Genomic DNA, 22,982 nt, shown 5'->3' with positions numbered 1-22,982 from the left:
GCTGCAGAGCAATGCTGGGCACTCCCCCAGCGAGAACCAAGTGCCTGGTCCGATTCTAGGTCTCCCAGGGCACCCGTGGAAGGGGCGTGTCTGGAAACAGCTGGCCCGATGGGGTACAAGAGCACCACGGGGCAGAGAAACCCTCCTCCCTTCGTTTGGGAGAGTGAAGGGGCTGGTAGGACTAGCTAGAACTGGGCACAGGGCAAACCCCACCTCCAGCTCAGGGGTGGGTGTGTCTGTGTGTGTAATAAGAGATGGGGACGGCTCAAACCCAGGTTCTGGTTAAGAGAAGCAGCTGCCCTCCTCCCTCCCCAGGGATGGGCCCCCATAGGCAGCATCACGACCCAGCCTTCACTCACCATCCTCCAGGGCCGATTCGGCCAGCCCCTCTGCCAACACAAGCCCTGGGAGGGACAGGTGCATGCTGGGTCCTGGTCCCTCGGACGCCCCAGCTTCATCTAACTCTGCAGAGCTCTGTGCCGGCACGGGGGACGCCCGCGCCGCCTCCCCATCTTCCTCCTCCTCGCTGCCTTCGGCTTCCGGCTCCTCCGGCAGCACTGGATGCTTCCCCTTGCCCAGGAAGTCGGTGGGATTCTCATCCGCTGGGCCGGCACGAGAGATCACAGAGGGGCATTTGGATTAGGCAGTGGCGAAGAGACAGGACCAGAAAGGGCTGGGGGTGGGGAGAGTGGCTGGGGGCTGGACCCCTGCACATCACCAGGAGATCAGAGCGGGCCGAGCGTGAACAGGGGGAACAGGGGTCCTGGAGTGGGGCCATTCAGACACCTAGATCCTCGCACAGGAGGTTCCCGTTATCACCCCACATGCTGCATCGACACCAGAAGCCGCAGGGACGCACCTACCCATGCGCCCCCTACATATGGGCTGCTGTTCCGGGCTGTCAGAGCTCCCTGGCAGAGGGAATGGGGGGCGCCCCGGCTGGGAGGGGAGCTCACCTGAAGAGACGTCTTCCACTTCCGCCCCGGAGTTGTCGGCTTGGGAGAGGATTGGGGAGACGTCAGGGTCTTGCAGGACCAGGCTGATGGGAAGAAGAGCTGAGTTAGACAGGCAGTGGCAGGGTACGCCAAGCGGCTGGGGGCCAAAGAGAGGGCCTAGGCAGGACCGTGGAGCAAGGCTCACTTGGTTGGAGGGTTCACTTCAGCCACAGGATCGGGCCCTTAATTACCAATGGCTCCGAGCCACCAGCCGCTCTAGCCGCAGGGAGGGACTCAGCCCTGTAGAGGCCGGTGCCTCCAGACACGTGGCCCCTGGGCTGATCTCCCAGGGCAGCCAGCCAGCCTCAGTGGGAATCAAACCCGGGTCCCTTGAGAACTAAAAGGCAGCGTGAGATTCACAGAGCTCTACTCATGGCCTGGCCACTGGAGGGGGATAGTGAGCCAGCCCGGGGCTGGGGTTGAGTCTGATCTGTGCCCGGGTCAGCCAGGGCAGGCCTTAGCGAGAAATCCCCAACTGCTCCAAGCAGGAATGGAGAGCTGGCCCTGCCCCCACCCCCAGCCCCTTCCCTGCTGCCCCCCAGCTTGAGCTTCCGGACCAGACCCCAGGACCCAGCTGTGGCTGCTTAAAGGTCCTGAGGCCAGGATGTCCCCATTTCCCTCCCTGCTCCTGGCAGCGAGGCTCCCGGGGTGGCGCTGCTCACCTGGACGGGGCCGGCCTGTGGATGGGCAGCTCCCGGGTCCTGCGTTTGGGGGGGGAGGTGGCGTTCCTCATGGCGCTCTGCACCGCCTCCTCCAGCAGCTCCATCCACCTGCAGGCCGAGGAGAGGGGGCATTACAGCCCCGCCACCCACCGGCTGCTGCCTGCTCCGAGACCAGACACCAGGGCTTCGCCCCCCCGCAGAGCCCCACCCTCTCACGCAGAAGGGACTGCACCAAGGGGAGGGCGCCCTAACCCCCAGCTCTGCCGACGCCCCTCACTCCCAACCCGCAGCCCCCTACTACCCCAGCCCCGGGCTCTCCCCCAGCTCTGCCGACGCCCCTCACTCCCAACCCGCAGCCCCCTACTACCCCAGCCCCGGGCTCTCCCCCAGCTCTGCCGACGCCCCTCACTCCCAACCCGCAGCCCCCTACTACCCCAGCCCCGGGCTCTCCCCACTCCCGACCTGCAGCCCCAGGACATGCCTTGGCGCGTGGACTCCTCTCATCCCCCCAACGCCCCCAGGAACGTCGCGCGGCCCCTCCCTCCCCCCCCCGTCCTTACACCCTTACGTGTTTTTCTCCGAGGGCGTCAGCGCCACGAGCTCGTAGATCTGGGGCCCCAGCTCCGAGGTGCAGATGATGAAGAGGGCTCGTTTGTCTGCAGACAGAGGGGAGAGGGGACGCTACGGGGGACGTTCGGGCCCCACAGGCAACCGGCGCATGGAACTGAACACAGCCCCCCCTCCCCCCCTCCCCGGGGCTCTGCTTCGGAGCTGTTCCCACCACCACGCCCCCACCGGGGGGGGGAAGACGAGATTCTCCCTCCCTATCAATGCCCGTGCCAGCCGCCCGCCTGGGCAGAGCGCCCCCGGGCCTCTCCCGCTCCCTACCTGTGGCCACGGAGCGGATGAGCATGGAGTTGAGCTTCAGGACAGGGCTGAAGGTCTGCTTCGTGTCCGAGGAGCCCAGCGCTGTCTTGCTGTGAAATTTCAGCACCAGCTTCTCGTCCTGCTTCTGCAGCAGCACCAGGAGGTCCTCGAGCAGCAGCACGTGCAGATCTGCACGGGCCAGACGCAGCCCCCGGGGGGTGAGGGGGTGTCAAGCTCAGCCGTGTCTCAAAGGCCTCGGTTCTCTCCCATCACACCCCCGGCCACCCAGCTCCTCTGTTTCCCCCTCTACGGTGAATCGGGAGCCAGGCAGCTCCATGGTGACCTGTCTGGCGTGAGCACTAAGGGACAGGCCAGATCCACCCCTAGGCGGGGATTTGCAAACCTGCTTTGGCCCCAGCCTCTCACTGGAAGTTAAAAGAACTCAGGCACCTAACTCCCATGGTCTCCTTTGCCCAGCCTCAGAGAACAGGGACTAACTGGCTCAGTAGTGCCCTCTGCAGGGCTGATGGGGAGGAAGCAACACACAGGCCTGAAGACAAGTCACCCCCACTTTAGATCCTCAGGCCCTGTCCTGCCCTGCTGCGTCACCCCACCCCCCGGCTCTCTGGGGGCCAGTGGGGAAGATGGAAAGCTCACCCCTGCTGGGGACGAACGGCAACAGCCCAAGAGGGAGACGCCGGTTAAGACGTGCAATCGGGGCTCCCTCTAGTGGAAGGTCCCCAGCGGATAAAAGCCTGGTAATGCTAGCAGCTAATAGAGTTGCCCCCTGCAGCTCCTTGGAGACCAGGGTCCTGGGGGGCTCTCGGGGGTGGGGGTTTTGGACTGAAGGCAGAGGGACGTGTCAGCCATGGGCCCTGCTGGGAGGTACATACCCAAAGTCTTCTCCTTGCTGATGCGCCAGCTCAAAGCCCCCTCGTGGATCATGCGCCGGGAGGTGAGGTCGAGGTTCTGGGGGTGGGGAAGGCACGGTTAGTTGCTGGCTCTCCCTGGATGGGGACGGGGGGATATCAGGACAGAGTCCCCTCCTGCCCCCGCGACCACCACCACCACCACTCCCAGCCGGGCGGTACCTTGAACTCGGCTGCCAGGGGGTTGCTGGTCCGCTCCAGAGACGTGGCATCCAGGCGCTTCTGGTAGGTCTCCAGCCGGTGCCGGTTCTCCGCCCGCTTCACCGCCTCGTTCACGTACCTGAGGATCTCCCGGCACTGGTCACGGGCACGGCACAGCTTCTCGTGCTCCGGGGTCCCGCCTGCGGGCGGAGAGAGGGCGTCAGGAGCGGGAGGCGGTGCTGGAGGTTCTGGTCTCTCTCTCTCCCCAGGGCGAAACGCCCGTGGATTTCGAGGGCAGCGGCGCCCCACCTAATGGAGCCATTCTGGGGGAGACAGGGCTATGGGAACTGCCGTGTCGGCTCCCAGGCCCCAGCTAGTCCCACCCTGGGCCGAAGCCCACCTGGGCCACGAGCAAGGGCTGCTGCTGAGTTCAGTGGGCTAAAGACCCCTGCCTGCCTGCAGAACAGGTGCATGGCAAGCATCAGCAAGGCAAGCTCCCCCCACTGCCCTGCCCCATGGGGCCCAGCCCATGCACGGCCCCTCTGCTGGGCGTGGAGGGGACGTGGCCACGCCGTCAGGCCCCTCTGTACCGTCCGTGTGCTTGAGGATGTTCTCCAGCAGCAGCGGGTACTTGGTCAGGCGCTGCATCTCGGAGATGATCAGGTCCTTGAGCTGCAGGCGTCGGCACTGCGGGTTGCTCTCAGCTTCCTGGGACGGAGGGAGAGAGACCGCTGCAGCCACCACATGTCGGGGGGACACGCGGCTGGGGAGAACCACGCCGTGGGCAGAAGCCCAGAGTTCCAGCCGGGGGGCTGGGGGAGAAGAGGTCAGTGGAGCTCACGGTACCTGCATGAAGATCTGGAAGCGGGTCTCCTTGCGCTGCTTGGTTTTGATCAGCTCCAGGGCGATGGACTGGTATGAGCAGAAACCAGCCGCCACCTGCTGGATTTCTTCCCGCGCCGGCCCGTCGAACTGGGGGAGGGGAAAGACAAAGGACCAGAGCTGAGCTGTCAGCCCCTCTGAAGAGAGTTGCTCAGCAGTGTGACCCCTCAGCACCACCCGGGACCCTCTCGCCCCAGAGACCCAGGGGCCGAACGAGCCCAGGATCTCGTCTCTGACGGGGGCAGCACTAGCTGCTTCAGCGGAAGGTATAAGTTGTTCGCATGAGCTGTAGTAACTCTGGATATTCTTGCTATCCCTAGAAATGTCCAGTCCCTCTCTGAACCCTGCTAAGTTCTTGGCCTCAACACCATCCAGTGGCAGGAAGTTCCACAGGTTAATCACACAGCAAATGAAAAAGTCTTTCCTTTTATCGGTTTTGAATGTGCCATCTGTTCATTTCATTGCGCAGCCCCTTGGTCTCCTGCATCAGGAGACAGGAAGACCCCCCAAACCCACCATCCCGGTAGTTCTCCCAGCCCTACCCGAGAAAGCATGAGATCCCCGATCTCTTTGATGATTGGTCCTTCTTCTCGGAGCTTCTTCATGGATTCAGACAGAGAATCTGAACAAGGACGGGAAGGGGGAACGGGGACAAGTAAAGGGGGAGTGAGGGAAAGGAGAAAGAAATTAAATACGTCCTCTTCTAATGAGGAGTGGCAGCATCCCCCTTCCCCAGGAGATCTGCTGACCTACATTCCACATAGAACGTTCATACATTTTAGATGTAACCGACCGCCATACACCCGACACCGTACAGCCAGCCTCTCTCGTCACGTCCCTGTGAGCTCCTCACCCCTAAATCCTTTCCAACAGCCCTTCTGGCGCATGTCTCCTATGCTCAGCCGCCAGCGGATACCCCTAGGAGCAGTGGCCATTCCTGGAACAAGCTGCCTCCATTCTCAGCAGCAGGTGCACAATTACAGAGAGGCATGAACAGGCCCATCTCAGTCATTTACTACCAAGAGGCTGCAGCTACCTTGGCTTGTACATTTAACGTGTCTGCCCCAGATAGCCACACGCAGCCCTCCTATTGTCTGGTACTGGAGCCAGCCTGGAGAGCTGACTGTAGAGACAACAGGGAGCATCTACACAGCCAGCAGAAGAGAGTCCGAGCGGCCAGGTCAACAGACTCGGGATCGTGGTCCGGTGCTAAAACTGGCAGTGTTGACGTCAGGCTCTGAAGACCATGGGGTGAGCCGGAGCCACAGCATGGCTATTTTTAGCCCCACGAGCCCGAGTCTGCAGAGCCGTGTAGATGCCCCTCTAGAGTCCCAGAGTTCAAGGCCAGAAGAGACCAGCAGAGCAGTTAGTCTGACTGCCTGTGGATCACCGCACACCAGGCCAGCAAACAGACGGAGATCAAAGCATCACAGCCCCCGAGGGGAGACCATGCTCAATCCCCTTCGGGACCGGCCGCTGGCAGTGAAAATGAGGCAGCAACAGAAGCGTTAACGTGGGACACTCGGGATTCAAATAGCTGTTCTCTCCGCAAACCCCAGGGGGTGGCAGCAGGCTGCACCAAGTGGGTCCATGGGCCACCTTAAGGAGACAGGTATTGGGGATTCCTAGCCCTAGGGGGTGAAGGAGACCCCAGGGAATTCAGTCTCTTACTGTGGATGTCGATCAGGTCCGGGAGGTTGGGAAAGAGCAGCCCCAGCTCCTCCCGTGACAGCAAGCTCTCCCTCTTCAGCCGCTGGTAGAAGAGGACGTCCAGAACTCGGAGGATCCGCAGGTGAGACGCCTCCGTGGCAAAGAGCTCTGCTCCCAGGTGGGAGAGAGGGAGGGGTTCAGAGACAGGCCAGCTCTCAGCTCCAGCAACCCGCCAAGGTAGTCAGGGCCCCACACTTTAAGCAAAGCCACCAAATGTACCAGCTCTGTCCTTCCCCAGATCTACCCCGGCACCCGCACACAGGGCCTGCCATTCCCACCAGGGACCAGTCCCTCCCGCGGGGGTGCTGTCACCAGAACCCCTAGGGAACAGGAGCAGCAGGATTCCTCACCGTTGATCACCTCCTGGCGGTCTATCTCCCTGTGGCTCAGGTAAGCCATAACGTCCCGGCCGACTGTATGCTGCCAGTTCTGAGAGTCCGGTTCCGGCTCCAGGTCCGACAGCTGGCCCAGGTCATCCTCCAGCAGGTGGGGGAGGAAGGAGTCGGTGCCGAAGCCCAGATTGGGGGACTCAATGCTCCTGGGAGGATATTGGATGGGCGGGTGGGGGGAAGGTTACTCCCTGTAGCTGTGCATGGACCCCATGCGGTGTCCCTACTGCACTCCCAACCCAGCCGACATGCAGCCAGCTTCTGCTTGCAGCTCGAACCTGGGACCTTCACCCCGAAGAGCAGAAACCGCTAATGCTTGAGCTAAAGGGCTCGAGCCCCCTAGCGGGCAGCGATAGCAGGCTCGTTAACCCCTTACGTGACCCAGCCACTGGGGACGGGGGGAGAGAGGGGTCCACAGACTCTCCTTCACCCCCAACCCCATTGTCCTAACCCGTACAGTCCTTTGGAAGTCAGACACAGGCGGGAGAACTGGCTCAAACTGGGGCGTTTCAGGGGATTCCAGGCAGCTTGGCTGTACCACGAAACCCAGCTCCCCCACCCCGGCCCTGGAGCATGCAGAGCTCGGGGTCACTCACCTGCGCCCCATCTTGGGCGTGTAGGGAGGAGTGGGGTTTTCCAGGGACCTGGGGACGCAATTGAAAATTGCACTCAATCCTCGAGCAATGGTATCCCGGTGACCTTTGCCCTCCCACACTGCTGCATCACAGCTTACTGCACGCCAGCTGCTGTTGCGGATCAGCCCGAGGCTGCCAAGAGGGGCTGGCTGGGATTTGGGGGAGGGTGGGGGCACAATTCCCTAGGCTCCCTCTGAAAATCACAGGCACAAAGACAGCCTGGGGAGCAAACTTCTGCAGGATTGGGGCCTTCAAGTGCGAGTCACTGGGGGTGGAACCTGGCCTCTATCAACCAGGTAAAATCTTTCCGAGGGGGGTGGGGGTGGGTGGCGGTTTCCTCAGGACCAGCTGACAGTCCTGGGGGGTGCGGCGCAAGGGGTTCAGCCACTTTTTAAAATGGGATCTAGACCCCTAAATCTCTCCAACCATTTCGGGAGCTTCCCCCTCTCCATTGCTGGATAAACTCTGCGATGGAACCCCAGCTGGCTCACCTGCCTGCCCGCCCGCCCACCCACCCACCAGGCTTTCAGCCCTTCCCCGGGTGGCTGGGCTTTCTCGTTCCAGTGTCATATGAACATAAGAACGGCCCTACTGGGTCAGACCAAAGCTCCATCCAGCCCAGTATCCTGTCTTCTGACAGTGGCCAATGCCAGGTGCCCCAGAGGGAGTGAACCTAACAGGTAGGGATCAAGTGATCTCTCTCGATTAAAACAGCAGCTTTGTTTTCAAACCCGAGCGGCGACACTTTTGGCTGGGAGCTCATGAGAGTTCAGCTCCCAAATCCCACTGGAAATCGGGCCCCTTTGAAACTGCCAATAGAAACAGATGAGAGGCACCATACGGAGGCCTTTGTCCCCCTGCCCACGGGCTTGGGACTCTGACCTCGTGGACAGGCTGGAAGCTGAAGACGACGCCGATTGGTGAAGCCGCGTGGCCTCTGCTGCAGCGTCCATGTCCACGTCACTCCGAGACCGTGGCACGTTCTCCGCCTTGCGCGATTTCTTCATCTCCTCCCGCCCTTTCAGGCTCTCCGACCGGCCCAGCTTGACCTCAGACCTGGAACTGCACAAGGGAGCGAGGTTGGCGAGACGCGAGAGCCACCTGGATTTCACACCGGCCGGAAGAGCTGAGAACGCACACGCGTGTGGGGAAGCAAGCTAGAACCGGTCTCATTAATCTAGAGCCCCAGGCCCAGCAGGGAGCTAGAATCTGTCTCATTAATCTAGAACCCCCCCGCCCCCACAGCAGCCCTACCTGTCCGAGTCCAGCAGCTCTTCAGGGAAGCTGCCGGTGGAGAGGCGCTGCGTGCCAGGCTCCTGGGACTCACAATGCTGGTTGTTTTCAAAGTGCTGGATGATGTTCCTCACATTGCCGGGTTTGACTGGTGGGACGGGGGAGTCGGGGACAGACGGACAGACATGAGACATAGGTACTGACGGCTGATGGCTAAATCGTTAATCCACAGCCCATTGCATAGCCCCCTAGGGGCTAAATATATCCTAGCAGCAGTGAGCCCGGCCTCAGCAGTTTGACCCTCTTGGGTCTGGCTAGTCTCCTAGGGTCTGGAGATGGCTGGTGTGGGGTGGGCGCGTCTGGAGTTCTGGGAGGCAGGGCAGCTCCCCTGTCTCTACCATGAGCCCCCAGCTACCACCCCCTACCTCTGCACAGACGGCGCATGAAAAACCGCCAGCTGGAGGCGCTCGGCAACAGGGTCTGAAATCAGTGCGGCCCCGTAGTGGCTGCAAAGCTGAAATACATCTGGGTGGCCTGGCACTAAACCAGTGACTTGATTATGGGGAGTTTTCAGGACACCCCTGGTTTGGGAGGGTCCCCCCAAAAACTCATCCGTCTCCCAATGTTCGACTGGGTTTCCCTGCAGAACCAGCCTACTCAGTGGACAGGCTGCAGAGTAAATCACATAGCAAGAGGAAGCCGAGCAGGTCATCTACACAGGAAACTTGCACCGATTTGGTCCACCTGGTGCAGATCCGTGTGTGGACGCTCTGATTTCGGTTTAGCTTCAACTCGTTCCCATCCAAATTAAGAGCATCCGCTCAGCCTCTCACACCGGGGCATCTCCTCCAGGCCAGGTTGTCGCCTGGGGATCCTAGCACTGCTGGTGGCTACTATGCAGGGGCTTACAAAGCAGAACAGATCTACAACCTAGAGCACTATAACCTAGTGGCAGGTGCGTGGCATATGAAATCAGGGCAGGAGGGAGCGTGGGGTGGGTTACCCCGAAAGCCTGGAGGTGTCTTAGACACCCACTTCTCTCCATATTGCTCCTGATGTTATCCATTGCAGACTCTGTTCCCCCCCTCCCCGGCTTAAAAGGTTCTCCAGAGTCCAGTCCTGACAATGTGCAAACGTTAACAGCCTTGTTATCTAATAGAGAGAGAGAGAGCTTCTTCCCTGAGCCAATCTGCTGCCTCCCTCTAGGAATGCAGATGACATTTATATGGCACTCATGTCCTACGGCATCCGGGCACTTAGCTAGACAGGTGCCTTCCATCCCAAAAGGTCCCATCCCACTATACAAGCATTGGCCTGAACCTTCCCTGCAGCACGGCCCCTTTGCATGGCCATTGCAGTGAAAAGGGGCCTTGAAGTGGAGATAAGTTAGTTACACCCACTGCTTGGGCAGCAAAGAAATGGCTTATACGGGCCACCTGGGACTGAGGTTTCAGGCCCTAAGATGAAACTGACCCCTACACAGTGGCCTGTTTTGAGTTGGACCTTCCGCCCAGGGAGCATTTCAGCCTACGTTTCTCTCGCAGTTTGTAACAGCTTCGGGGCAGGAGGAGAACGACCTGTCTACTGAAACCGCAGGGAGAGTTTAAGATCTAACTGGCCCAATCTGAATCTGGCCACAGCACGGTGTGAAAAAACCTCACTCTGCAAATGCTCACGTCTCGCATGCAGCTGGGCCTCTTCTGCAGGCATAGTGCACCCTAGTGCCAGGACAGGGTCTTGAGATCGGTCCTAAGGCAGGAAGTGCGCCCCCTACTGGACCAGCCACCCCACCCCGCAGCACAGCGCCCCCTAACATGAGCCTGGGGCACAGGAAGCAGCACTGCCTCTGAAAGGAGAGTGCCGACTAGGTATCACTGTCCATTCAATTTCTGAATGGACAAGAGGAAAAGGAGAAGAGGGCAGAAAACCAGGCAGCCTCAAAGGCACAGGAAAACAAATCACCCAGGAGCGAAGGAAACAAAGGCCTTGAGCCTTAGAGCAGAAGGATTTTGACGTACGAACGAACCAGCTCCCAGTGAAGTCAAGGGAAAAACTCCCATCACCACCTTTCTATCAGTAGATCTCAAAGAACTTTAGAAAACAGGCCAATACATGAACACCTCATTTGCCTAATGGGGAAACTGAGGCACAAAGTAGGGCCATGACTTGCCCCAGGTCCCCCAACATGCCAGTGGCAAAGCTGGAACTAGAAACCAGGTATTTTGAGTCCCAGTACGGTGCTCTGTCCACTAAGCCTCCCCTCCCCAGCCCCGCCCAAACGCCAGCGATGCCCGCCCGCCCCTGATGCCGCAGTGCAATGAGGTGGGAGACCTTTGGGGAAAGCCTCGCATTAAAAAATTAAACAAACAAAGCTGAACACAAAAGAAAAGAAAAGGCCTTTTACCTTCCACAGGGGACAAAGGGACATGAAATGCTGAAAGGAAAAAACAATGAGATGTCAAATCAATCCTGCATTTCAACAACGAAGGAGGTCAGAAGGGTGTGTGAGCTGCACAATGAGAACTCAAAGGAGGAAATGGAAAGCAAAGGCAGTGAAGAGACACACAAACACTTCTCCCGTGCTCCCCAAAGGGAACACACACACGGCTCTGACTGTATGGACAGTGCTGTATCTGTGCATGGTGCTTGTAACATGCATGCTCAGAACTGCACATACAACCTTTGGAAGAAGTTTTTAGGATGTTCTCAGCCCAGCTCCTTTTTTGCAGGAGCAATTTTGCACCCCCCACAAACCACATCAGCTTTCTGAACAACCCACCCCCCCTGCTGCACCCCCCTTCCCATATAACTACCGGCCAAAATCGAACCATGTCTGGTGGGATTTTCAAACGCACCCAGCGCTGGGCGATTTCTGCTCCCCTTGAAAGCCCCCACTGATTCCCCCGGAGTAGCTCCCTTTTGAAAAACCCCGCCCATGGGCGCTCACCAGTTTGAAGGGATGGGTTTTCAGTGGCAGACACACGTGGGTGAGCATGCGATTTCTGTAGGGGCTGCTTTGACGAGCGGAAACCGCACCCACAAGCACGGGCAGGTGTGTGTGAGATTTAATTAGAGAGTTGTGGGTTGTCTACCCCAGGAGCTATCCCTAACTCCACACGGTGCAGGCACGGTCAGTCTAGAACAGCTGTTACTAAACAGCTCTCTCCTAGGGCAGACACAGTTTATACAGGCACGAACGTGGCTTGTGCCAGAATAGCTTAGATTGGTTCTCCAAGCAAAATAAGCTACGGGGGCAAAAGCACTTGTATGCTCGCATGACCACATCTACAAAATTTAAAAGAACAGACTGGGCCTGAGAGCAAAAAGAAGAGAGAGCTCACGTGAGAGTTCCTGCTGGGATACAGCGGAGAGGGGGAGAAGGGTTGAAGACACATGGAGAGACTCCTCAGGCATCACCTACATCGGGATTTGACGCAAAGTCCGAGCGGAAGAAAGATTTACACTAATGAAGTGCAGCCTAGCTGGACAGCAGCATAAGTGGCCCTGGTGCATGTCACGTCTAGGTCAGAGGTTGACACTCGTGCAGCCGTGCCCCTGGTTCAAGTCCCGGCATGGACAACGCCTTACACTTCCCAAAACGTTGATTCTCAGGCAGCCAGCCAGATGAGATGACTGCCTCCGGGACGGGGAAATGGCTACTCCATCGTACACAGGAGTGGCGCCCCCTACTGGCTCGGGCACTTCACTCGAGAGTCTCAAAGAACCCAGCTCCCCATCGGGCATCTCCTGTAGTACTTGTGACCCACAGCGCCCCCAACACAACCCAGTACTCACTACTCTGGGAGGAGCTTTTGGGCTTCCCGATGTACTTCAGGATGGGATTGCGTTTCTTATCCTCCATCGCGTCTTTGTCCTTCTTCGTGCTGCTGCTCTGCTGAGACACACGCGGTGAGAGTTAGGGAAAAGGTCTTTGCAAAGGAGGCAAGTTAACTCCCAGGGCAACACGAGCTAAAGCAGCAGCTGCATTGAATTTGCAAGGAAGGAAACTGAGGCACGGTGGGGCCGGTGTTAGGGGCCAGGGCTGGGAGATGGGGTTCTAATCCCCACTGACTCGCCCCGGGGTCCTGAACAAGTCACTCTGTGCTACAGTTCTCCCCACATCTGTGCAATGGGGGTCAATTACACTGGCCCACTTTTCTCAAGGGTACAGTACTTGATACCTTTCTGCTACATGTCTACCAGGATGCTGCACCTGCAGTAACTTCAAACTTCCCAGGAACAGCATGGACAGAACTCTGATCCGCCTGCTCTGAAAGTCCAAGCCTCTATTACTGGAGCGAATGGAGAATCTACATTCGTTGTTAGAAGTATAGGGCCTATGACACAGTGGAACAGTTCCGATTCAAACCAGGAGGGGGCAGCAGTATGTAAACAAACCAGCCAGTTTATTACAGTACAACACAAGTTACAATTCACTTTGTTTATACCGATGGGTACACATTCCTGCGTGCCTAAATTCACCAGCAATACCTCACTCGGCCTTGTCTTCACCCTCCAATTAGAGAGAGCAAGCAGCTGCCAGTCACATTTAGCTTGTGTGAGGCGCTTTCGTTAGTTCCCACACAAACGGAGGCAAGGCTCTGGCGTCAGCCTGACTTTGCACAAGGTCTGCTACACAAACCACCCCCACTCCCATCCCAGAGTGAAACACCAGGCACCGGGACCAAACGGCAGGAGGGAGAGAGACAGTGGAAAGGGGGTGGGAGGAAGGGAGATGGAGGTGAAGAGATACTGGGAGGCTGCTCTGGGCAGCAGAGGAGGTGGCTCTTGCACCAACAAATTGTGCAAAGGGACAGAGCGGAAGGTATGGCGAGAGGAGGCCAGGAGACACAAGGGACCCGATTCTCCCCCACCCTGGGGCTCTGTGTGGTCGTGTACACCGGTGCAAAGTGCCGTCAAATCAGAAAAAAGGCCACGTTTTGTGCCCACCTTGTCCAGGTGCAAGCGACGGGGCATCCCGCCCAAGGGCTGTGGCTGGAAGGTAATTCTGAGCTGGCTCCTCAATGAACAGGGAGCCTCTGGAGTTCACTTCCCAGGGATGGGGACTAGGTGCTCACACACATTTCTGCAGGGGACCTGGGGCTCGGGGAGGCCGTGGAGAAAAGAACTGCACTAGGCCAGGCATGAGGAGCTGACAGCACTGGGAAGAATCCGTTCAGAAAAGGGAACGTGGCCAATGCCCCACTCACCTTCTTGGCCTTGGGGAAAAAGGGCAGCCACTTGTCCTTGTCTGGGAAGGCCTGGGACTTCTCACTGGTGCTGGCTGGCCGGGCCTCCCGCATCCGGATTCCTGTGTGGCTCATGTAGGTGCTGAGGGCAAAGGCCATGGGGGAGCTGGAAGAGAGGAAAACACAGACACGCTGCAGATCATCCAGGACAAAACACCAGTACCGGCGCGTCAGGCGACTGGCCTCGTCTGGCCACTGCAGGGATAACTGGCCGGAAAAGAGCCGGCGAGAGGCTCAAAGCCACCGCAAGGCGTGGACGGGAGTATCCGCCCACAGCGCTCCAGAGAGGTGCGGGGAGCCCTGGAATTCCCACTGTCCAACGCTCCAAAGCACCGGGGCCTTCCCAAGGAGAGCGCCTGCAGCACTGTGAGGGCGGCTGGCGCTTTGCTGACAGATGTTAGAACCCCTGGGCCCTCACCCGGCAATCCTGGCTCGCCTGGGCAACCCTTATTCCGACGAGCAGGTGCAATCAACAGGAATAGCCGGGGGGAGTCGAGATTGCAGGGTTAGGCCCGGAGTGGTTTCACGTACTTTACAAACATGGACTGATCCTCATGACAGCCCCTGTCTGCTCTGTCCTCGTTTTACTGCTGGGGAAACTGAGGCACGGGGCAGGGCAATGACTTGCCCACGGTCACACCCCGCACCAGTGGCAGCTCAAAGGGAACTGTCTGTCCAGGCGCAAAGGAGACAGACATCCCAAAGGGTGCCACAATGGTCTCATACGACACTCAGCATCTTGCCGGCCAGCCCCCGAGTCTCCTTAGTCAGGGGAAAGGGGCAAGTCAGGTTACAGCTTGACTCCTGCATGACTTGCCAACTCAGGAGAAAGGCTCTTTGCCGCAAGACAAGCACACTCAGGACAGCTGGATCGTGGAGGGTTCTCACTGCACCAAAGGCCCCTTCAGATGGGCAGCTGGAGCCGAAGCCTGTTGCCACGCTCCAGCTTCTCCTGCTGTAGCTCTGGGTGAGAGATCCAGTCACCAGCAAACGGCTCCGAGCAGCAAGGGAAGGAGCCCCCCCGCCTCCTAGTCACTTCAGCTCACGGATTGGACAGACGGGCTTGCGGCTAAAGCACCGGCCCCCCAGTTCTATCCCTGGCTCTTCCAGGGACACCCTGCATGACCCTGAGCAAGTCCTTAGCCGTGCCTCAGTTTCCCCATCTATCAACTGCCCTACCTTCCCCCTGCCCCAACCCAGGAGAGTTTTATTAATGTTTGCAAAGCACCCCAAGATCCACCCTGTGTCCAGCACCGAAGGAGCTGGGCCTGGGGACCTTTTCTCCTGGAATTGCTTTCCAGGACATTGCGCTGTGGAATGGCTTTATTAAACAGAGAGCAGGTGCCCACCCAGCTCCAAGGCCAACTCACTTATGGGGCACGGAAGGACCCCAAGCATGAAACCCTCACTGCCGGTGTGATATCAGCAACGTCTCCCTAGCTCTGCGGAGCTCCCTGGGGGCTGTTTTTCCACAGAGCGGGGACGGTGGGGTGGGGGCGATGCAGAGGAGACCTCAGTGTGCATTTGGGGTGGGGAACCAGTTCTAGGGACAAATTTCTTCTTCCTGCTGCGACGCCGGGGCCAGTCCATGCCTTCTGTGATAGCAGGGGGTCGCTCTGCGGGACACTAGGACCCAGACAGACGCTCCCCAGCTGCCTCCACATGGGCCACTCATCCAGCGGATGACAAGTTTGCGCCACCGTTGCCTTGGCGTTGGGAGGGGAAACAGTGATCTAGCAATGAGAGGACCCCCTCCCAAGCAATGCCCCACGTCCCCTCCCTCAGCTCTCCAGAACCCCACCCCCACAGCCACATCTGTATGGCACCATCACATCTGGATGCACACGCTGGGCGCCAGGCCGACACTCACCTCCTGTCCTCTTCGTATTTCGACCTAGAGCAGGGAAAGAGGGAAGGGGTGTGAGAAACCAGGCCACCTCCGTAAACCACCATTAATCTGCCTGATCTGAGCCCAGGAGAAGGATCTGAGCCCAGGAGAAGGGACGATGTCTCAGACCTAGCCCTTCACGGCCATGACTCAAAGCAGCCGCACTAAAGGCGCATGGCCAGATCCTTTGGCGGTGTAAATCAGCAGAACTCCTTTGACTGCAATGTGGATACAGCAATTTACACCTGAGAACCCCCCTACCCCACCCCCATATAGGGTCAATACTGCTCCAACCAGCACTGGCAAGAGGGGACAGTCCAGGGTGTAACAGATCAGGCCCCCGCAGCCCCACGCCCGCTCCTTCCCCCTGTCCCCGCACACCAGGAGCCCATTCCTTCCACCGCCCCACACACTCAGAGCCTGCTCCTTTCACCTGCGCCCCCACCACCACAGAGTCCTAACGGGACTTCAGTGATAAAGCCATAGTGCCCAGAAGCTCGCAGGAGCGGCCCTGGGATTAATGTACCAGGCGGAGCTGGGTTCCGCTCCCGCTCCCACAGTTGCACCCCGCTGCCGGAGCCGCTCCCGATCTCTGCTGGTGTCAGTGGGCCCAGATCCAGGCTCGGTCTGGATCGCACGCCCGACGGGGACCCGCTTGGCACTCACAGTATGTCGCCCAGCTGAGCAAGCTGCTTCTCAGCCACCTGCCGCTCCTTCTGGGGATCTCCGTCCAGATCCAGCAGGTCGTTTTCTCCATACAGGCTTCCAAGCCCCATGGTGCGCTTCGTCCTGTGGACAGACAGAGGGCCACAGGTCAGCCCCATGAGCCTCTGTGGGACAGGCAATCACCCCATCGAAGAGCTGCCCAAGACGAGGGTAGGCGAGACACGTGGGCCTGGCCATGGAGCAGAGGCAGTGCGAGGGCCTTACCTGTAGTCCTGGATCTGCTCCTGGATCTCGGGCATCGCCGCGCCCTGAGCCTCGGAGAAGGCGCTTCGGACATCCTCCCCGTTCCGCAGGCGAGACTCTGGAGCCGCGGACGGGAGGCAAGAGGAAAGCGCGCTCGTTACCAGCCGCGCTCGGCGGGGGGGGCACGGACGGCCCGGGGCACCCGCAGCATCAGGCGCTGACATGACGTGTTCCAGCTGAGGACCTCACCAGGCCTGCCAGTCAGGCAGCTGATTTCAGGGGTGCATGCCCCAGCAGCAACGGTGGGTGCTCAGCACCCCCACTAGCAGCCTCCAAGTTAAGGCCTCGTCTACCCTGGGACTCTCCCACCTGGATTCCTACCTGCAGGGGAGCTGCACCATTGCAAACCCGAATGCTCCGGGGCAGCCCCATTGTACCCCTCGATTAGCAACAACACAGCTCACCAGGGTTCCAAGCAGGAGAAAGCCACCCTGGCACAAAAAGCAACTCTGTCTGTTTGCATTGGGGCAGCTACACCTGGGTGCTGGAGTTGGGGGCAAATCCAGGCTTGAGCCACCCAACCCTGCCTGCAAGACAGGTATGGTAAGACAGACAGGCAGCATGGCCCGGTGGAAAGGGACTTGGGAACCCTGGCTTTTCTTGCCAGCTCTGCCACTGGCCTGCTAGGTCACCTTGGGCAAGTCACTGCCTCGCTCCGTGCCTCAGTTTCTCCTTCCGCCCTCTATCTAGTTCAATTTTAAGCTCTTCAGGGCAGGGACTCTCTCCCCCTTTGGTCATGCACAGTGGGGCCCTGATCTCAGCTGGGACCCATTAGGCACATCCGTAAGTCTAATTAATAGTAATGTCCTCAGCCCTGTTTTACAGATGCTGTAACTGAGGCTCATACAAGGGAAGCGACTTCCCCAAGTGAGCCAGGAAAAGAACCCAGGAGTCCTGACTCCAACTCGAACCACACGGCGATGTTTCCTCCCTAATGCAGTGCAATATGAAGAGGGGAGCAAGGTCTCTCCCACGCAGACAGTCCTTCCCCAGGGAGGTTCAGAGCATGTAAAGAGTTCTGCACTCTAATAAAAGGGAATCTTTGATTTAAAGCAGCCGGTGGTCCCTGATGCCGAGATCTAATGCTGCTGCAGACACTGTCCTGCTTCAGCATTGCCTCAGAGGTCACATACACGCGCACTTACCGATTTCAGCTAGTAACTGCTCAGACACCTTTATTCTCAGAGGCTAGGAGGGAAAAAACAATGCAATTAGGTCTCCAGTAATTATTATTATTATAGGTGTGCCAGGTCGGAGGATAGGCACGGGGGGAGTGCTAATAAAGCCTGCATGCGCTTTGCTCAGCAGCTTCTGTATTTAAAAGACCAGAGCTCAGAATTTCACACCAACTGAAACAACCCGATTAAAGCGTCACCTCTTGGCACTCAACTAACGAGTCCCTGTAAAGCACTATATTTTCTACCACCATGCCTATTAAGCAACAAGGGGAAAAAATCACTTCTCTCGGAAAAGGCAACAGCCAAAACCACCCATCCCAATTAAAGCAGGCTGCCGGGCCTTGTCTGTATTGGCTTTTCCTCCCGCTGCATAGCTACACGGGTGGCAAACATCGGCGCAGACACTGTTTACAACAATGCAACACAGTTTGCACCAGGGTAATGCAAAGCACATCTTCTCTGGAGTTTGCCTCAGTGCAGCTATGCTGGTGGCAAAAAACCCAGGGGGCACAAGGCCTTGGTTAAAAGTTTTCCACACTGGGAGGCTGAACACATGGAAAGTTAGATCGCGAAGCCACACTTTAACGGTCTTCTCCTATGGGAGGAAAGCCCCATACTCGCTGGCAATGCAGCCAAGTTCCCACACTCACCGCGGTCTTCTCCAAGAAGATGTTCCAGATCTCCTTCCCCAACGCCCGGGAATCCTTGGAGTTCATTTGCTGGCAAACTTCTGCGCACAAATAGAAGAGCTGGAAGGATGGGGGAGAGAGAAGAAAAAGAACCAGAGATGAAGAAGGAAGGAGAAACACTTAATAAAGCAGCAGCGAATCCCTCCAGGAAACAGGACAGACTGTAGGAGACCTCTACAAGGGCAGATTGTGCCCTGTGCTGGGGGGAGGAATCGGAGTCCTGGGACGGCATTTCCACCTCTCACGCCTGCGTAAGTCCATTGACTTCAACAGTACACACCAGCACGACAGCAGGGATCGGACCCAGCACTGCCTTAGCCCCACCAGTGTATGTATCTGTCGGGCCTTTGGGGCTCCTGGGAAGGACTAAGCGCAAGTAGCTACAGTCAGGACTTCATGGGCAGTCAGCAAACAACACGGACCCCAGAAAACACGGACCCCATGGAGCGGGCGTGGTAAGAAATGCACCGCCCTACGCTGGAGTGCTGCCCTCTTGGATCCAGGGAAGAGCGAAAGGATAGGACCTGGTCCGAAGCCGGTGGCCATCAGTGCGTGATTTCAGTGGGCTTTGGATGAGGGTTAGACAGAGGGTGGGAAATGCCCAAAATCCCCCATCACTCCACTATATCTGCACTCCCGAGATCAAGTCAGTAGCCACCCCCAGTGCTGCAGGATGCTTCTGCTCCTGCGGCGAAGCCAGGGTCTCCGCACCCCCACCCCACAGACAGGCAGTTGCAGTAGCTGATGAGGGCGTGTTTCGCTCTTACCAGGGGGCTTGGATCTGCCTGGGAGAAGATGTAGCGCAGGAAGACGCCCAGGTGAGCCGGTCGGGATTTGAGCTTCCCCAGGTCCTGGAAGAGGGTGTCGCACTGTGGGGGGAGGGCAGGGAAAAAGCCATTCAAGCTGGGAAGAGCAAAGGGCAAGGAACAGGCTCCCCCTTCAGCTAAGGCCTTGATGAAACTGGCGTTTGCCTCCTTCCAGCCACTGGGGTCGCTGCAGCAGCTACACCCCAGGGCAGGCAGGGGAGCGGCTATTAGCCAGCACAGCCAATCCAGCTCCGGAGTCAGACTCCACCCTTGCAGCTCTGCCTGCTTGCACAGTGCAGCTACCTGGCACCGGGGCAAACCCTCAGGCTAGGCTAGGCCTAAGATAGCCAGACCCGGCCAGCAGAACAAGGGTTCCCTGTATGCTGCCTTCTACCCACTGGCCCTTGTCATCAGCTCCACAAGACGTGTGCAAAGTGAATACGACACAGCATGGAGTGGGGCAAAGGTTTGGTGGGCGCAGAGGCTGGGAAGCCCCTAGCAAACAATGCGCTTGGCCCCGAGCACGTGCCAATATCATCCCAGCTCTGGAGTGGACATCTGTAACCGCGCTGCCCTACCTACGGCTTCCAGCAGCTGGAGCATGCTCCTGCTGGTAAAGCCAGGAGGTAAGATCTGGGGACACACTCGACTGCACTCCCACTGAGAGCTCTAACTCCCAGCCCCCCCTGCTCTGACCACTAGACCCCACTCCCCTCCTAGAGCTGGGGACAGAACCCTGGAGTCCCAACCCCTACTCCCCGGCACAGCTGCTGCGCTTGCTGGTGACACCAACAGGGTAAATACAAAGATGGAGGGATGCCTTGGGAGCTGTTACCTCATTGTTGAAATACCCCGGATCGTAATCTTCCTCTGGCCCGATGATGAGAGGCCTCGGCATCCGGTCCGAACCCTGAGGAGACAGGGCCAGGCTGGGACATGGCCACCCCAACAGTAGCCACAGCTAACAGCCCCGATTCGGCCTTCAGTAACTCTAGGCTCCCCCTTCAATGGGGGGCTTCACTGGGGCCCCCTTCGCTCTCAGCTACTACGTGGCTGGCACCTCACGAAACAAGCAGTCAGGACCTCAGTTTGTCTCTCATCCCACAGACATGGCCAGCCGTAGCACTCTGGGGTCAGCACTGACTCCAGGGGGAGAGCGTCCCCACGGAACCCCACACCTCACTCCCTGCAGCACACTGTGTCATGGGGTCAGCACTGACTCCAGGGGGAGAGCGCCCCCACGGAGCCCTGCGCCCCACTCCCTGCAGCACACTGTGTCATGGGGTCAGTGCTGACTCCAGGGGGAGAGCGCCCCCATGGAGCCCCGCGCCCCACTCCCTGCAGCACACTGTGTCATGGGGTCAGCACTGACCCCAGGGGGAGAGCGTCCCCACGGAGCCCCACACCTCACTCCCTGCAGCACACTGTGTCATGGGGTCAGCACTGACCCCAGGGGGAGAGCGTCCCCTCGGAGCCCCACACCTCACTCCCTGCAGCACACTGTGACATGGGGTCAGCATTGACCCCAGGGGGAGAGCGTCCCCACGGAGCCCCACACCTCACTCCCTGCAGCACACTGTGTCATGGGGTCAGCACTGACCCCAGGGGGAGAGCGCCCCCACGGAGCCCTGCGCCCCACTCCCTGCAGCACACTGTGTCATGGGGTCAGCACTGACCCCAGGGGGAGAGCGTCCCCACGGAGCCCCACACCTCACTCCCTGCAGCACACTGTGTCATGGGGTCAGCACTGACCCCAGGGGGAGAGCGCCCTCACGGAGCCCCACACCTCACTCCCTGCAGCACACTGTGTCATGGGGTCAGCACTGACCCCAGGGGGAGAGCGTCCCCACGGAGCCCCACACCTCACTCCCTGCAGCACACTGTGTCATGGGGTCAGCACTGACCCCAGGGGGAGAGCGTCCCCACGGAGCCCCACACCTCACTCCCTGCAGCACACTGTGTCATGGGGTCAGCACTGACCCCAGGGGGAGAGCGCCCCCACGGAGCCCTGCGCCCCACTCCCTGCAGCACACTGTGTCATGGGGTCAGCACTGACCCCAGGGGGAGAGCGTCCCCACGGAGCCCTGCGCCCCACTCCCTGCAGCACACTGTGACATGGGGTCAGCACTGACCCCAGGGGGAGAGCGCCCTCACGGAGCCCTGCGCCCCACTCCCTGCAGCACACTGTGTCATGGGGTCAGCACTGACCCCAGGGGGAGAGCGCCCCCACGGAGCCCCACACCTCACTCCCTGCAGCACACTGTGTCATGGGGTCAGCACTGACCCCAGGGGGAGAGCGTCCCCACGGAGCCCCACACCTCACTCCATGCAGCACACTGTGTCATGGGGTCAGCACTGACCCCAGGGGGAGAGCGTCCCCACGGAGCCCTGCGCCCCACTCCCTGCAGCACACTGTCATGGGGTCAGCACTGACCCCAGGGGGAGAGCGTCCCCACGGAGCCCTGCGCCCCACTCCCTGCAGCACACTGTGTCATGGGGTCAGCACTGACCCCAGGGGAGAGCGTCCCCACGGAGCCCTGCGCCCCACTCCCTGCAGCACACTGTGTCATGGGGTCAGCACTGACCCTAGGGGGAGAGCGCCCCCACGGAGCCCCACACCTCACTCCCTGCAGCGCACTGTGTCATGGGGTCAGCACTGACCCCAGGGGGAGAGCGTCCCCACGGAGCCCCACACCTCACTCCCTGCAGCGCACTGTGTCATGGGGTCAGCACTGACCCCAGGGGGAGAGCGCCCTCACGGAGCCCCACACCTCACTCCATGCAGCACACTGTGTCATGGGGTCAGCACTGACCCCAGGGGGAGAGCGTCCCCTCGGAGCCCCACACCTCACTCCCTGCAGCACACTGTGACATGGGGTCAGCACTGACCCCAGGGGGAGAGCGTCCCCACGGAGCCCCACACCTCACTCCCTGCAGCACACTGTGTCATGGGGTCAGCACTGACTCCAGGGGGAGAGCGCCCCCACGGAGCCCCACACCTCACTCCCTGCAGCACACTGTGTCATGGGGTCAGCACTGACCCCAGGGGGAGAGCGTCCCCACGGAGCCCTGCGCCCCACTCCCTGCAGCACACTGTGTCATGGGGTCAGCACTGACCCTAGGGGGAGAGCATCCCCCATTAAGTTACTCACCCCGCTCTCTGCTGCAGTTTGGGTGCTGATCAGACCCACCCCGATGAGATCACAGCCCAAGGCAGAACTGGCTACAGCCTGTCGCTGTCAATCGGACTCAACTCCACAGAGCTGGACAAGGGAGCGGGCGCAGGCCCAGCCACTCTGCCCGCGACAGCTCCCCCCAGCCTCACCTGCTCCACGACGGGCAGAAAGGGCGTGTCCGAGCCTTGGCGGCAATGGTGGTGGAACATCTTGGAGGCGATGACCGGGGAGGTGCGCGGGCTGTCGAGGCCGGGGTCGGAGAGAACGGAGTTCCGGTTCAGAGAGATCTGCTCAAGACAGCAATCATCTTACGACATTAGCAACCGAGAAGGGGGCAGCCGGGGAAACCCCCAGGGACAAAAGCAGTGCCAGGCCAGCTCAGGCTGAGAGTACCAGGCTGTGTTGACTCACATGCCTCCCAGGTCCAAGGGACCAGTGGCCACATCAAAGACCAAGGCCAACATCTAAACCCATCCAACAGCATGCCCAAATGCGAGGGAGGGTTGAACCAAATTAACAAATCAATTTCTAAACCAGTGTAATTAGATCGGTGTGCACACCTGACACCCGCTCCCAGGCTCAAC

General features: G+C 59.3%; 1 protein-coding gene across 9 annotated transcripts in view; it reads right to left on the bottom strand.

Annotated features, from left to right (window-relative positions):
* Positions 1 to 22,982, bottom strand: part of ARHGEF11 (Rho guanine nucleotide exchange factor 11) — an 86,992-nt gene that overhangs the window by 7,917 nt on the left and 56,093 nt on the right. For 5 of the 9 annotated variants that reach the window (XM_048828047.2, XM_048828041.2, XM_048828042.2 and 2 more), the window contains 26 exons: positions 22,548 to 22,685; positions 20,058 to 20,132; positions 19,184 to 19,285; positions 18,378 to 18,476; positions 17,695 to 17,737; positions 16,511 to 16,607; positions 16,247 to 16,369; positions 15,563 to 15,586; positions 13,654 to 13,798; positions 12,239 to 12,338; positions 10,848 to 10,877; positions 8,465 to 8,591; positions 8,093 to 8,272; positions 7,172 to 7,219; positions 6,537 to 6,724; positions 6,148 to 6,294; positions 5,019 to 5,098; positions 4,441 to 4,566; positions 4,185 to 4,302; positions 3,616 to 3,794; positions 3,418 to 3,493; positions 2,546 to 2,713; positions 2,226 to 2,313; positions 1,658 to 1,765; positions 957 to 1,039; positions 360 to 602 (listed from right to left, as the gene is read on the bottom strand). In XM_048828047.2, the coding sequence (XP_048684004.1) occupies positions 360 to 602; positions 957 to 1,039; positions 1,658 to 1,765; positions 2,226 to 2,313; positions 2,546 to 2,713; positions 3,418 to 3,493; positions 3,616 to 3,794; positions 4,185 to 4,302; positions 4,441 to 4,566; positions 5,019 to 5,098; positions 6,148 to 6,294; positions 6,537 to 6,724; positions 7,172 to 7,219; positions 8,093 to 8,272; positions 8,465 to 8,591; positions 10,848 to 10,877; positions 12,239 to 12,338; positions 13,654 to 13,798; positions 15,563 to 15,586; positions 16,247 to 16,369; positions 16,511 to 16,607; positions 17,695 to 17,737; positions 18,378 to 18,476; positions 19,184 to 19,285; positions 20,058 to 20,132; positions 22,548 to 22,685 (2,935 nt within the window). The remainder of the gene's footprint in view (positions 1 to 359; positions 603 to 956; positions 1,040 to 1,657; positions 1,766 to 2,225; positions 2,314 to 2,545; positions 2,714 to 3,417; positions 3,494 to 3,615; positions 3,795 to 4,184; positions 4,303 to 4,440; positions 4,567 to 5,018; positions 5,099 to 6,147; positions 6,295 to 6,536; positions 6,725 to 7,171; positions 7,220 to 8,092; positions 8,273 to 8,464; positions 8,592 to 10,847; positions 10,878 to 12,238; positions 12,339 to 13,653; positions 13,799 to 15,562; positions 15,587 to 16,246; positions 16,370 to 16,510; positions 16,608 to 17,694; positions 17,738 to 18,377; positions 18,477 to 19,183; positions 19,286 to 20,057; positions 20,133 to 22,547; positions 22,686 to 22,982) is intronic. The other 4 variants (XM_048828040.2, XM_048828043.2, XM_048828044.2 and 1 more) reach the window with 4 other exon arrangements.

Source organism: Caretta caretta, chromosome 24 (assembly GCF_965140235.1).
Source record: "Caretta caretta isolate rCarCar2 chromosome 24, rCarCar1.hap1, whole genome shotgun sequence".
In the NCBI taxonomy this organism is placed as follows: domain Eukaryota; kingdom Metazoa; phylum Chordata; order Testudines; family Cheloniidae; genus Caretta; species Caretta caretta.
The sequence above is the reverse complement of the archived record's forward strand: the minus strand, read 5'-3'. Positions and strand labels throughout refer to the sequence as shown.